A 14,313-nucleotide genomic window follows, 5' to 3' on the forward strand; every position below is an offset into this window, starting at 1 on the left:
CTCAGCACCTTCCCCGCCCGCCTGCCCTCCCCAGAGCAGCCCTGCATCCCACCACACGGAAAGCTCCTGCTCTGCAGCCCCTCACTGCAGCCCAGGGAGATCCTGCAAGTTCAAATGGTTGTTTTGGAGGGAAAACAAACCTTATGTGGGGTTTCTACATGCAGGAAACCCTCCTCAAAATGAGGCAGTTCATGTTTTTCCTAGAATCCAAAATGCCTGTTCATTAATTTGGGTTCTGTAACCTGCATGAGCAGCAACAAGCTGCAAAGGAGAAAAAACAGCAAGCGGCCTCTGATGATGCTGCATGGCATGGGCTGGAGGTGGGGGTGAGGGTGGAGGTGCTTTGGCACGAGCTGCTGAGAGCGAGGCCGCAGAGTTTAGCATGTTCACCAGTGCCCAGCTGTTTGGTTTACATGGACAAGTATCGCTTACCTGTTTTATTTCCCCAAGCGCTTCACGGAAGTTATGCTGAAGACTTAAACACTCGCAGCTTTTCCACTCAGCAGCTGGACTGTCTGAAGCAGCAGCAGCTCCGCAGCTGCGTTTCGGCACTTGGGTTTTGCCGTCATTTGAAATGCAGATTTTAAGCAACAAGGCGACTTGATGCTGCAGGGCTGAGGAGCAAATGTCGTTTTGTCCCCAAAGCGCCACGAAAGCTGCAGCTCCGGGGCTGCGGCGGCTGCAGGAGGTGGCGGTTGCGATTCGGGCAGGTGGCATCTTCCCTGGGAGGTGCAATGGCTGTGGTGCGGGGCAGGACCAGCCCTGCCCGTGGGCTCCAGTTCACACCTGGCCAACGAGACGGGTGGAAGAAATGGGCTGACTGGGTCCTGTCATCCGAGGGAAGAACAATGTGCCTCTGCGCCTCCTCTGTGGGCAATGGCCCCCTCAGTGGTGACTCCTCTGCTTTTCTGGGAGTGCATTTCCCCGTGGGGCCGCACAGGCTGACCATGGCTGGGAGGCAGCTGAGGGCTTCCCACCAGGGCTCTGCCCTCACCCCGGCCCTCAGCACCAGCGGCTCTCCCACGCCCGGCTGCCTCTAGCATGTTCCTTGGCCTCCACCGCTCCCTCGTGTGCCCGAAGCCCGCGGGCAGCCCCCGCACTCACACCCGTCCCGGGCCCACAAAATGGCGGCCGGCGGCCCCTGTCAGCCGGGCCCGGAGCCTGTAGGAACCTTCGTGCGGCGGAACGCGCGGGAGCGGGGGCCGGTTTCCGTGCCGGGCCGGCGAAAGGCTGGGCCGGGCCGGGCCGGCCCTGCCGCCATGGCCGAGGGCTCGGCGGAGCTGGAGCTGTTCCGCCGCCAATGGCGGGAGGAGCTGGCGGGGGGCGCCAAGCGGCGGCGGCAGGAGGCGGCGGAGCCCCCGGCGGAACCCGAGAGCCGGCGCAGCGCGGAGCCGCCCGAGCCGGGCTACCTGGCGCTGGCCCGCGGGCTGCTGGACGGCGGCGGCCCGCCCGGTCCGGCCCCGCGCAGCCCGGCTCCCGCCCGCCCCGCCGGGCAGCCCGCGGGGGACGGAGGCGGCGACGGCGACGACCTGTTGGGGCAGCTCATCCGGGACCTGGTAGGGCTGGCGGCGCTGGGGTCGGTGCCGTGGGAGCCGGGGGGGTTTGTGGGTTTGGAGCCGGGCGGCGGTGGGGCCGCTCTGAGGGGAGCGCAGCGGTGACCTCGTTAATGTTTATAAATATATAAAGAGTGAGTGTCATGAGGATGGAGCCAGGCTTTTCTGGGTGACAACCAGTGACAGGACAAGGGGCAATGGGTGCAAATTGGAACACAGGAGGTTCTACTTGAATTTGAGAAGAAACTTGTTCCCGGTGAGGGTGTCAGAGCCTGGCCCAGGCTGCCCAGGGAGGTTGTGGAGTCTCCTTCTGTGCAGACATTCAAACCCGCCTGGACACCTTCCTGTGGAACCTCAGCTGGGTGTTCCTGCTCCATGGGGGGATTGCACTGGATGAGCTTTCCAGGTCCCTTCAACCCCTGACATTCTGGGATTCTGTGAAGGACCTGGTTGTGCCTCAGCCCTGGGATGGGGCGAGTTCTGGGTTCCCATGAGCTTGTTTGTAGCCTCAGCTTCTGAATATGTTTCATCTGGCAAGGTTTTAACCCTCCAAAATCTTTTCTTCTCATGTGATCTTTTTTTTTTTTCTTTTTTGTCTTATATATTTTGTTGTTTATTCAAGCTATTTTGTGCATTAAGGTAATTAAGGACATCCTGCCTTGTGCCACAGCAGTGTAGTAAGAAAACAAGTCTTAATTCTTTAAATAAAGGAGTTAATTTGGAAATAGTCTTAAATACAGTTCTGAACCAGATAAAAGTTATTTTGGTAAATCCTCTAAATGTGATAGAGGTTTTATTTACAGTGTAGGAAAACTAGGGGGGAAACCCATTTTCTTTCTTTTTACTAACCTAACTGTGACTAATTACTCTTTGCTTAAAAAAAATTAAAAGGAGCAGATTAAATTTCTGTCTGCAAGGCACAAATTAATCCATTTACAGAATTAGTGCTCCATTAGCGCACAGGAGCCCAAATCAGTCTCGGAGGGGACGGTGGTATTTGAGTTTTGGATTCATTCCAGTACTTTGCGAACAGGCTGGTGCTGACTTAACGTCACCGCTTGGTTTGTAGGGGTGAGCAATGAGCTACAGACAAGCTGCGGGAATTTTGGGGGTGTACGAAGGAAGACCTTGTTCTGTTTCTAGTGTTAAGGTTTCATTAGGGTGGAATCGGTGTGAGCCGTTGCTTGCGCTTTGTCACAGGCTTGTGCTTACAGTTTGACTCTTAGCAGGTTAATTTACTCTTACTATTTAGTTTAATCTTTACTCTTAGCAGACGAGTTAAAAAATATATATATGTAGTTGTTTGTTCTCTTTTTTCCTCATTATTTCACGAGAGCGCTGTCAGTCTTGACTGTTGTGTCTGTATCTATCCATAAGCAGCCTGTCCTTCCAATGATAACTTTTTGCAGACAGAGCAGGTTCTGCTGGTTGGGCACAAGTCAGCTCCGATTTGGAAGCGATATATTTGTAGTGGTGCTGTGCCCGAGCTCATAAGCCCGGAGCTAATTAGCCTTGCCGAATGGCTCGTCTTGTTTGGGCAGCGCGTTGCTCTGAAATGGTTCTGTGGCTCCTGGATCCAAGTGAGTTCACATCTGGCCAGCTCGGGATCTGCCTGCGTGTGGCCAGATGTGCTCTCAGAGCTCCTGTTATGTTTGTCTTTGGTGTCCCCTTTGGAAACAGATGCAATTCGAAGCACGTGAAAGCAGATCCACAGCAGGGAGCGGAGCCGGTGATCTTTGTGCAGAGGGAAAAGGAGCCGTTTGTGCAGGGGAAAAAGGAGCCGTTTGTGCCAGAAAACTGCAGACAAGAAGAGAGGGGAACAGGAATGTTGTTGACTGCAGGTCTGGCTTAAGTAACTTTAGAACAAGCGCAAGGTTCTAGTGTTTATAGATTAGTGCTGTCTTCCTAAAAAGGCCTAATAGGAAAATTGCTCATATTTCTGCTTTCTAAGCATTTACCTAGCGTAGAATACCTTTTGCTTTAAAAACTTTAACGCAACTGTGCTATCCAGTGGTTTCCCCGTGTAACTGTGCTTTAAGTAAATCCAGCCTTGCCTGTTTTTGCAGCTTCATTGGCACGTCCAGGTTTAAATGAGACAGGAGTAGCTGTAGAAGAGACCCGCGAAGAAATAAAGGTGCCAAGAAGCAGGGGATGATCCTGATTTGGGATCTGGTGATTTCCTGAGGGCAAACAGTGGACAGAGGTTTTAACTTAGCAGCTGGGTTTGTGCGTGAGGATTGATGGGGGTGATCAGGTGTTTGGTACGGAAACCAGGGAAAAACGCTTGAGAGCGAAACTTCAGAATAGGTGGCGCAGAAATGGTCAGATATTTGCACTCTGTTATACACTATGATGATTTAGAACATCCAGAGAGAAATGAGGGAGAAGACAAATCTTGATAACTGCAGGAAGAAGATATAATAATTATGTAGTTAAACAGAAAAGCATCTAGAAAAAAAATGTATGTGTGCATTTAGCTGTTAGATTAAAGTGATGGATTCGTTGGTTTTAATTTTTTGGGGGTACTTAATCAGTTGAAGTAGCAATTCTTTCAGCACATTTAATCGTAGAAAGACATTTATATGTTACTAATTAAAGACAAACTGTAACATCATCCTCATTCAGCTTTATATCAAATATTTGTTTATTTTTGTTCATCTGCATTTGAAAGTGAAATGAATAATGAGTGTATGTCTTCAAAGTGCTGAGTTTTTGGTCTTTCTGATGCCGGAACTTTAGACAGACTTTTCTTACTAGAACCTGTGTCTTGTCTTTCTCTGCCGTCTGACTATGGATAAGTGTTACAGTTCTGGATTTGCTTTAAGCTCCGTTTGGCCACATGAAATTCTTTACTTGACATGGCTCAGAGAAAACAAAGAGCAGCCCAGGTACCTTCACACCACTGTGGTCTGTCTGATGTGGTGCAGTTATGGGATGGAGAGACAGAAATACTACTTCATTTTGATGGAAATGAGATGGCATCGAAGATACAACATCCTTTCTTTGTACTATGGGAGCTTTTGCCGCTACCTGGCTGTGTGTTAAAGAAGCCTAACAATTGATTTTCTCCTTTTTCTTTTCAGAATGAAATAAATGAGGTTCCGTTCTTTGATATCCAGCTGCCTTATGAACTGGCACTGAAGATATTCCAGTACCTGGGCAAGGCTGAATTGGGAAGGTGTGCTCAGGTCAGTGCTGCTGACTGTTTGCATCTCTGATACGATGTAGAATTGGCAGAAATACTCAAGAAACAGGCACCTTGATGCAGGGAAGATGTGTGGTAGCCCTAGTAGCTCAGCTGATTGTGCTTTTACTTATTGGAAATACTTTCAAAGCTGAACATTGAAAAAAATAATAATAAATGAGCTGGATTTATAGCTTGCAGTTGAGTAGAGTTGAATAAAACATTTGTGGTTTGGACAGAAGTGAAGCTGTCAAATTTAAAATAGCTACTTGCAAAGATTTTTTGATTGAAGTGAATGTATTTAGGAATAAGTGAGCGTCTTGCTGCAATATTTAGAAGGCAGAGTTAAAGGCGTGGAAACAAAGCTGTTCCCCCTCACTTTTCAGTGTGTGACTTGAACTGTAGAAGTTGTCTGTGGTAATTTTATGTGAGGGCAAATTCTTGAATGACCCTGATTTCCTCCTCCCCCCTGCAAAGGGTTTATATTTTCTTTGGTGATAGTTTAAGATAATGCTTTCACCGGTGTGAAAAACATGGTGTGTAATGTATGTGTAGCTGTAAACTGCCTGTCCCTTTAGGTAGCTTTACTAACTTAGACACTCACACACACCTGCCTACACTTAGGAGGGTTCAGCCCACACTATTTAGCCTCTTTATGTCCTTTCTTCACACACTGAATGATTAACGTCCTCTCTGAAGGAATCTGTAAAGCAAACTTAATGGGCAAGTGCTGATTACCCTGTGAAATAGAGTGGAATATTGAGAATAATCTCCCATGGCCACTATTTAGTGTTTCGGGCTGGTGTTCATTGAATTCTTACATATAGAGGACATCTTGCAGCTTCACAAAAATCCAACCAAAGCCATTCGTTGTGTTACACTCAAATCACACCATGGACTGTTTGTCAGAGGAAAAAAACCCGATAACGTGTAAAAATTGCAAAGTGACAGCATGTAGCTTTGTGGATAATAAATGAGACACCAAGTGGCACATGCATTAAAAAGAAATTGGGCTTTTTATGTCCAGTATGAGCAAGTTATTGTGTTAAATAGCTACAGGTGGTTATTGCTTAAATCTTTGACTTGCTCATACCTTTTAGGAACAAGAACTGATGAAGGGCTGCTCTTCCTCTCTGTGCTTGGGCTGCACGTCATTTCTCTCTCGCTCACTTTGCTTTTTGACTTGAAACTGTTCTCATAAGATGTGCTTAACACTGAGAAAATTGTCCATGTTTCTTATTCACCTCCCCAGGCTGAGTCAGTTGGTTCTACATGGCAGCTCACAGGTAGCTGAGCAAATGCCCGATGTTTTACAAGGCTTTCCGAACGAGATGAATATCAAATCCTTTTAGTGCACAACTGGCTTCTCTTTTAAGCGTTCAAATAAAAAGCAAAGCAATAAAAATAAGTACCGTTTTCATTTTTCTCTTGGTGATTTGGGTTTTTTTTGGGGGGAAGCCTCCTCTGTTAAGTGGAAAGCCCTGCTGCTTTATGGCGATGTCGTAGAAAGGGTTTTTTATTAAGGCGCCTTGGGACGTTAGTGAAATTGGGCCCGTTAGTGGAATTGGCATCATGAAACATGGGAGTGCCTTTGGAGAAAACCTGTTTGCTTAGCTCCTTATGCCAAATTGGTAACCAAATAATAGTAAAGTAGCCTGACTGTGGAGCCTCTTTGAGATTTAATCACATCACAGGCTGCCGTGGAGAACTTTAATTTCACCCTGATATTTCCCCCCACCCTCAGCTTTTCTTCGATTTTTTTTGAATTAGTACTATAAAACACAAACTATCTGTGATGAGCAGGTTTGAGAACAGTCTTTGCTTCCTCGTCGTGTTGGAGAGGGAAAAGAAAAACAATTGCTTGGGACACCACAAGTGTGACAGATTGAAACGCATCAGGGCTTCTTGGGTTATTTGGGGCTGATCCTGCAGATATGTACAATTAACTGGCCTTTAGACTCTCAGCTTTGTGGTAAGATGATGTGTCTTATCTATGAACTTCTCCAGATACAGTTGTCACTGCTTACTAGTAAATACCAGAGACTGCAGAAATTGTGTTTTGTGGTGCAAAATACTTCTCGACAGTATTTAATGAAATATAACAAGGTCAAGTGTGTGGAGTCTTGAATCTGAGCAGGAACAACCCCAGGTTCCAGTGTAAGTTGGGGAATGACCTATTAGAGAGCAGCGTAGGGGAAAGGGACCTGGGGGTCCTGGGGACAGCAGGGTGACCATGAGCCAGCACTGGGCCCTTGTGGCCAGGAAGGCCAATGGGACCTGGGGTGGGTTAGAAGGGGGTGGTCAGTAGGTCAGAGAGGTTCTCCTGCCCCTCTGCTCTGCCCTGGGGAGACCACACCTGGAATATTGTGTCCAGTTGTGGTCCCTCAGTTCCAGAAGGACAGGGAACTGCTGGAGAGAGTCCAGCGCAGCCACCAAGATGCTGAAGGGAGTGGAGCATCTCCCGTGTGAGGAAAGGCTGAGGGAGCTGGGGCTCTGGAGCTGGAGAAGAGGAGACTGAGGGGGGACTCATTCCTGGGGATCAATATGGAAAGGGGAGGTGTCAGGAGGGTGGACCCAGGCTCTTCTTGGTGACATCAATGATAGGACAAGGGGCAATGGGTGCAAACTGGAACACAGGAGGTTCCACTTAAACATGAGGAGAAACTTCATGGTGAGGGTGTCAGAGCCTGGCCCAGGCTGCCCAGGGAGGTTGTGGAGTCTCCTTCTCTGCAGACATTCAAACCCGCCTGGACACCTTCCTGTGGAACCTCAGCTGGGTGTTCCTGCTCCATGAGGGAATTGCACTGGATGAGCTTTCCAGGGCCCTTCCAACCCCTCACATTCTGGGATCCTGTGATACTGAATCTCTCGACGATATGTACTGAATCTCGGCAATGCTAAGGCGGTTTTATTTCTGAGCAAATCAGTGGGAAATTGCCTCGAACTGTTGCCATTTTCACATGAGAGATGGTTTAGAAGTGTTTACCAACACAACACTTGTGTATGTATCTAGGACAAGGGAGCCTGTTTCTAGGAATTTAAGAATTAATTGTCTTGCATAGATCAAGAATTTCAGATGTTTTCCTCTAGAGCTTCTGGCATTGTCAAACTTTTAGTGTTTATACTTTTAAAAATAGAAAATCTAATGTGTTTTTTGAGCATACGTTTGCATCAAGGTTGTGTATGGGTAAAGCTAATCATCCATCCTCCTCGTAGAGAGAGAGCAGAGCAACGGGTGGATCAGGATATCCTGGGCTCAGCATGAGACCTAAAATAACATTATGGCTGTAAATTGAAAAGATGAGCAGCTTCCACCTGGTAAATGTGCATCTGAATAGCTTCAGATTAAATACTGTTTGGTGCTGCGTATTGTACTGAATTGAAAGTCCAGATATTTTGAATTGTGGCTCCTGGCTTCAGCGAATGAACCTTGAATGTGTCTTTGTGTGACTAGGGAAGAAAATAAATCTCACGAAACAAAGACGGTTTATCAGATGGAGAGAGATGAATAAACCTCCAGTAGGACTTGAGCCAGTTGATTTAGACAGGATTAGAAGAAATTTAGGATTTGATGGAAGAGGTGGGTTTATTTATTTAACTTTTTCTCTTTCCTGGGGGGAAGAAAAATCCCCCAAAGGCAAAACCTGTGTCAGCAAAAGCCTTTGAAGTCCTTCGGAGCATTATTACTTGCTGAACTCTAAGGTATAAAACTGTTCCTGTGTGGAGCTCAGGGGAAACCAAAGTTTCTTTGTTGAGAGCTGTAGTGAAAAGATAATAGGAAAACTAAAGACAAAATTGACTTGGGGACTCTAAACCTATAAAGGACCCTGTAAGGTGTTGTCATTGATCGTTGCTGGAGTTTCTACATAGTGTAGATTTGGAAATAATTCAGTTCATTGTTTATTAAGAGCTTTGCGCCTCTCGGCGTCTCCCCGACCAGCAGAACGTACGGGTGCGTATCAATAAAGCCGTAACGCTGCGGCTTTCGGGGCCTCACCTGGAACTCGAAGTCAAGCAGATCTAATAAAGCTGACTCCGAGCCAAAGCCTGGTTTTAATGCGGTGGCTCACAGTGGCGCTGTAAAGCGAAATGCTTGAGACACTTTTATTAGAGGTTTCTTGCAGCTGGGGCTCGCTCAGTGGGGCTTTTACAGGGGTTCATCGTGCCAGTTTTGGTGCATTAAGAAAAGGCCGCGTTAGGGACCCTTTGGAAATTCATGCTTGTAAAGCAGCAGGATTCGGTGTAATTTGATTAGAAAAAAAAATCATAATAGGATAGGATCTTTATTCCCCTTGAATGTTTGTTCCTGAAAGTCAAAAAACCACTCTAAATTTGATGTAGTCCCCCCCGTTTTTTTATTACAGTCTTTGTAAAATGCTTTTAAGACCTTGAAACTAGAAAGGTCTGTACAACATTGTCTGTTTTGGCAAACTCCAAAGGTGTGCATGTTTGCCTTTTTGTTTAAGGAAGGCAAAAGCTGCTGTAATTTGGCTTTGTTTGTGCGGGTGTCTGTCCCCCAGCCCCTCGGTGTCAGCCGAATGTGCTGCTGTGACCCGAGGGGACAGAGGACAGAGGTGCTGTCGCTTGACCGGCCGCTCCGCTCCTGCACAACAGCTGCTTTTTTGTGTGTGTCAGCAAAAGGCTGGGTGTTTCTTCTTTATTTTTCCTTCTTTGAGCAATAATGCATGGATTTATGTTACTCTAAAACCAAATCAAGAGCAAATTCCCCACTAAACTGTTGCGGTTTGAAATTGGGATTGCCTTTTTTTTTTTGCTTTCGACCTTTCTGAGTGTTCCCCTATAGGGACAGGAGCATTAAGCGCTGCTTTTTTTGTTACAGGATGATGTATAATGCTTGGGAAGACTCAGTGCTGTTTGTATCACTCATAAGGCAGCTACGATTGCCCTACCCAGGTTGTTTTCTTTGTCTGCTGATGTCTGCTAGTTTGAATGGAGGTCTTTTGTTGAATAACTAGAATATTAGCTCTGCTGGACTTGGATATTCCTGTTTGTGAGCTGCTCTTATACGTTGGTATCAAATTTTTCTTTGGAAGAAACGGATCATGGGATCCATCTGATGATGTAATTCTTGATTCCTTGCAGCTTGTTGGTTTTTGAGAGCAGGGATGACAGACGTGTGTTGTTACAGCACAACCGACAGGCAACACAATGTAAAGGAGACGGCTGGGACCTTTGGAGAGATTTCCAGGGGACATCTGGCCATGTGCACTGTCCCAGTTTGGGGATGACAGAGCGTGCGAGGAGGTTTGGGACAACGTGCACAAGATGTTTTTTGTATTTACCGTGACCAAAGGAGACCCATTGGAGCGGATCCAGAGAAGAGCAACAAGACTGGGGAAGGGACTTGAACACAAGCCCTATGGGGAGAGGCTGAGGGAGCTGGGCTTGTTCAGTCTGGACAAGAGGAGGCTTAGAGCTGAGCTCAGCACTCTCTAGAACGACCTGAAGGGCAGTTCTAGCCAGGGGGGATTGGGCTCTTCTCCCAGGCACTCAGCAATAGGACAAGGGGGCATGGGCTTCAACTCTGCCAGGGGAAATTGAGGCTGGAGATTAGAAAGCAATTCTGTGCAGAGAGAGTGGTCAGCATTGGAATGGCTGCCCAGGGAGGTGCTGGACTCACCGGCCCTGGAGGTTTGTAAAGTGAGATTGGCCATGGCACTCAGTGCCATGATCTGGTCAATGGACTGGAGTTGGACCAAGGGTTGGACTGGATGATCTGTGAGGGCTTTTCCAACCCAGTCCGTTCTGTGATTCTGTAAAACACAGGGCTGTGCTGATGGGGGATTTCTAGACCTCGGCTCTCGTCTCCGTGCAATTTGGGGCTGACTACTTAGTCTTGGCCTGATGCTGCATTAGATTCAGCGGACTGAGGTGCACACACACTTCCAAACCATCACATGCAAAATTTTACAGATCATGTTACAAACTCAGAGATCGCTTCGTTTATTGAAGGTGGGGGTGTTGTTTCCCTAACCTCTCTGTAAACCTCACTGCACGCTGTGTTTCTCCAACCCCTTGTGTTCTGCAGGGACTTCTTCCAAACCTGCACCAGCCAGCAGGACCTCATAATTTCACTATTCCCCGTGATACATAATTTTGTGAAGCTATAATTTCAGTATTCCCCACTATATATAATTTTGTGAAGCTATACTTTGTATTTGAAAGCTGTAGTTTTAAGAAGTCTGAAGCAAGATGTACATGTTAATGATAAAATACAAAGGAGATTAATCTTATAAAATAGAGAACGGGTAATATTTCATCTTTCACCTCCCTGTGCCGTGTTGTATCTGTGTGTAAATGTGGAATGAATGGCAAGGAAACACGGAGATGTGGGCCTGCGAACTGGTATGGATGGGAGACCTGGATTCTTGGTGTAATCTTGGGACCGAAATGGGCATTAGATGCTTAATTGCAAGTTGCTAAAAATGATGTCAGTCTGAGGTGGGTTTTTGTAATCCTTTGGAAACAGCGTAGAATTGATTGCTGCTTTCATCCGGAGCGGTTTTCGTTGGTTACATCTGTTTTTTTCTTAAATTAAGAATAACAGAGAACAAATGCTACTCAAGTTGGCTCTTACCTCTTGAATCTTTAATTCGAAGCCCACAATTGATTATGATGAAGCTGTTCTCTCTGAAATGGACAGCAACTCGAGGCTACTTGAAAAACTTAATAATTCATTCCTATTTATGCACACTGTAATACAATAGGTTATAAATCACCAATGTCCTACACCTAATCAGGCATTGTCAGTAGGAATTTAGAGATATAGTGCTGTGATCTGAGGGGCTTTCTTGGCCACAAATATGAAAATAAATTCATATTTTTGCTCTAAACTTACAATGCTGTCTTAATTGTTTTCTTGCTTTATTTCCTTCAAGATTTTCTGATACACTGACGTTTCAATTTGATGGGGTGGCCACTACTCACTGGTGCCCATGTCAACTTTTAGTGGAGGGGAAACTCAGTTTTTTTCCAAAAGAAGCCACAGAAAACAAGTATTTTGTTAAAAGGATGGCTGGTTGTTTTCCATACTGTCAGTAGTATATGTGTTTAGGTAAGAATTTAGTCTCAGTGCAGGTCTGTATTGTTTTGTAAGTGTATATTTCAGATGTTATTTAAATAATTTTATATTAAGTGTAATTTTTACTTTAACTTTGTGCTATATATATATATATAATATATATATATTTCAATATAAAAATTTGATTTGTAGGTCAGCAGGACATGGAAAATCCTCGCAGAAGATGAAGTGCTGTGGTACCGGTTGTGCCAGCAGGAGGGATACCTGTTAGATACGAGCATCTCGGACCGTTCCTGCTGGAAGCTCGTCCTCAGGAGCTGCCGTGCCAGAGAGCGCGCTCTGAAAACCAACTGGAAGGTACAAGGGGATTGATTCTATTTAATGGGATCCGGGTACTGCAGAAAAATGGGAACCTGGTTCAAGCAAGTGGTAGCGAAAAGCTGGTCTTTGGTGTTACAGCTTTTTGCTGGTTGAGATGGGAAAGCTGCTGAAGGGTTGATGGGGCTTTGCCCAAGCTGCAAAACCTTTATTGTCCTCAATGACTGGTTATTTTGAGAGTGAGTCTGTTTGCTCTTCTACTGCATTGACTTCAACAAGGGATGTTTGTACATCAACCATCCCTTGATAATGACAATCAGCTTTAAAGATGAAGACTCTTTCCCCTGCTCATTACATATCCCCACTAAAAAAAAATGCTTTTTTTTAATTGTTCTGGTAGTTACTTCTCTACCTGTGTATTATGAATGATGACGAAGAGTGCTTGCTGCTTTCTCCTTCATTTCTGTCTGTAAATGTCCCAGGAGGCAAACGTAGAATAGATGGGTCTTCTCTCAGCTGCTCTGTGACTTGTCAGTAGCAACAGTAAAGCTCGGAGTTTTCCAAGAAGCAGCAAATGAACTTGGTTGATGAATTTGTTGCGATTCCCACTCCCTTTCTCGTCTCTCTATGCAGAACCGCATTGGTGCTGTGAGCCAGCTGCAGTACGAGCTGGGAAAAATCCTTTGTGACGTGCATTCTTGCGATGGAGTTGTTATTGCCGGGTGAGTACAAGGGTGCATCGTGCTCATTTCATCCTCGCTGTTTGAGACCTCAAGTGCTGCTTTTTAGCAAATCCAAAAGAAGCGTCCCTTTGAGGAAATAAGCATGCGTTTTTCTGACTGCAGTTCCTTTGTGGGTGACTTAGATTGTCCTTAAAGCGACTGATAATGGTGGCTGTCTACAAGTCATTTGAGCAGTGCAACTTTTTATTGTGCTATTCAAAACAACTATCTCACGTGCATATAGTCCCTGTAAAGACAACAGTACTTTATGATGAACTGTATCTGTTTTGCTGCAGAAGCACCCAGAATGTATTAAATATTGTAGACTGAAAAATGCTCTTTTTTATTATTTTTTCCATAGAAATTTCGTAACCACAAGGATATTCTTGTGTGCTGTGGCAAGGTAACTTCAGAAGGACTGTTACTTTTCTCCATTGCTATTTAAAATAAATTTGGGAGGGTGGAAAACACCCAGAAACCAGAGGAACTTGAGCTTCTTATTTCTGAATATAAAGCTTTGTTGGGACATTGATTTAATGTTAGCTATTCATTGATGTAATGTTAACTATTCATTTGTTTCACACTCTTTAAATACCATGTTGAGAACCTCCCAAGCTCTCAAAGAGGTTGCTGTGATTGTGAGGCTTCACTGTATTCTGCTTGGGTTTTCCAGGGTCAGTAATTAGAGCCCTCCGGAAGAAGTCATGTGAATAAATAGAAATTATATCATCATAGGGGCAGAGGACATTGTCCTTAACATACCAGAGTCCTGTGTTTTATAGTAGCACTTCATGTTAATGTTGCGCTTCTGCATTGTGGGAGTAGAGAAAACTATTTATAAAAAACACTGTAAAATTAACTCATTGGTTATAAGGAAGGGGCCTCGAAATAGATTGTGTGTGGATAACTCCTATATACGTTGAAATACTTTCGGATGCTGTTGGGCAAGTGAGAGCAGAAATCTAAACCAGCGAACGGCAGGAGGGGAGTTTTAATATTTGATGGGTTAGTATTAATTCTGCATTTGGAAGTCTCCCTTTCTGTCCTCTCTGCCATTCTATTAATCGTTGCTTCCTTTCTCTGCTTTTCATGCGATGAGTTCACCGCTGTAACTGTTGATTTCTTCCGTACCCCTCTCTTGGGCAGTGAGTCCCGGCCTTGGCCCGGGATCTGCGCTCCTGTATCTGTTCCACTGTCTCTAATGAAACCTCCTGGATGTTTTTTTGGGAGCCAGAAACCCCATTTGTCTCCAGGCTTCTGCCAGAACCTCCAGCTCTTCTTTTTCTTCACTTTCTCCATTGTATTTATATCCAAACATGCAGTATGTAGGCAGCACAAATGTAATATCTAAAACGTGTTAAACTCTAATAGTCCGTATTTTAGCTTGATGGACTATGGAAGTTTGGTTTATACAGTTGCACACTGTCTTTTTGTGTTGGTTCCCCAGTTCCTCCAATATCTGTTGATTCTTTTGATGAATTTGCTTCAGTTGTC

At 45.4% G+C, this 14,313-nt stretch overlaps 1 protein-coding gene across 2 annotated transcripts in view; it reads left to right on the forward strand.

The window, feature by feature from the left end:
* Positions 1-1,007: 1,007 nt before the first annotated feature.
* Positions 1,008-14,313, forward strand: part of FBXW8 (F-box and WD repeat domain containing 8) — a 53,383-nt gene continuing 40,077 nt past the window's right edge. For both annotated transcript variants that reach the window (XM_065851288.2, XM_065851289.2), the window contains exons 1-4: positions 1,008-1,556; positions 4,637-4,741; positions 11,972-12,136; positions 12,731-12,819. In XM_065851288.2, coding sequence (XP_065707360.2) covers positions 1,125-1,556; positions 4,637-4,741; positions 11,972-12,136; positions 12,731-12,819 — 791 coding nt within the window. In that variant the 5' untranslated portion in view covers positions 1,008-1,124. The remainder of the gene's footprint in view (positions 1,557-4,636; positions 4,742-11,971; positions 12,137-12,730; positions 12,820-14,313) is intronic.

The sequence above is a fragment of the Patagioenas fasciata genome, chromosome 17 (assembly GCF_037038585.1).
Source record: "Patagioenas fasciata isolate bPatFas1 chromosome 17, bPatFas1.hap1, whole genome shotgun sequence".
Taxonomy (NCBI): domain Eukaryota; kingdom Metazoa; phylum Chordata; class Aves; order Columbiformes; family Columbidae; genus Patagioenas; species Patagioenas fasciata.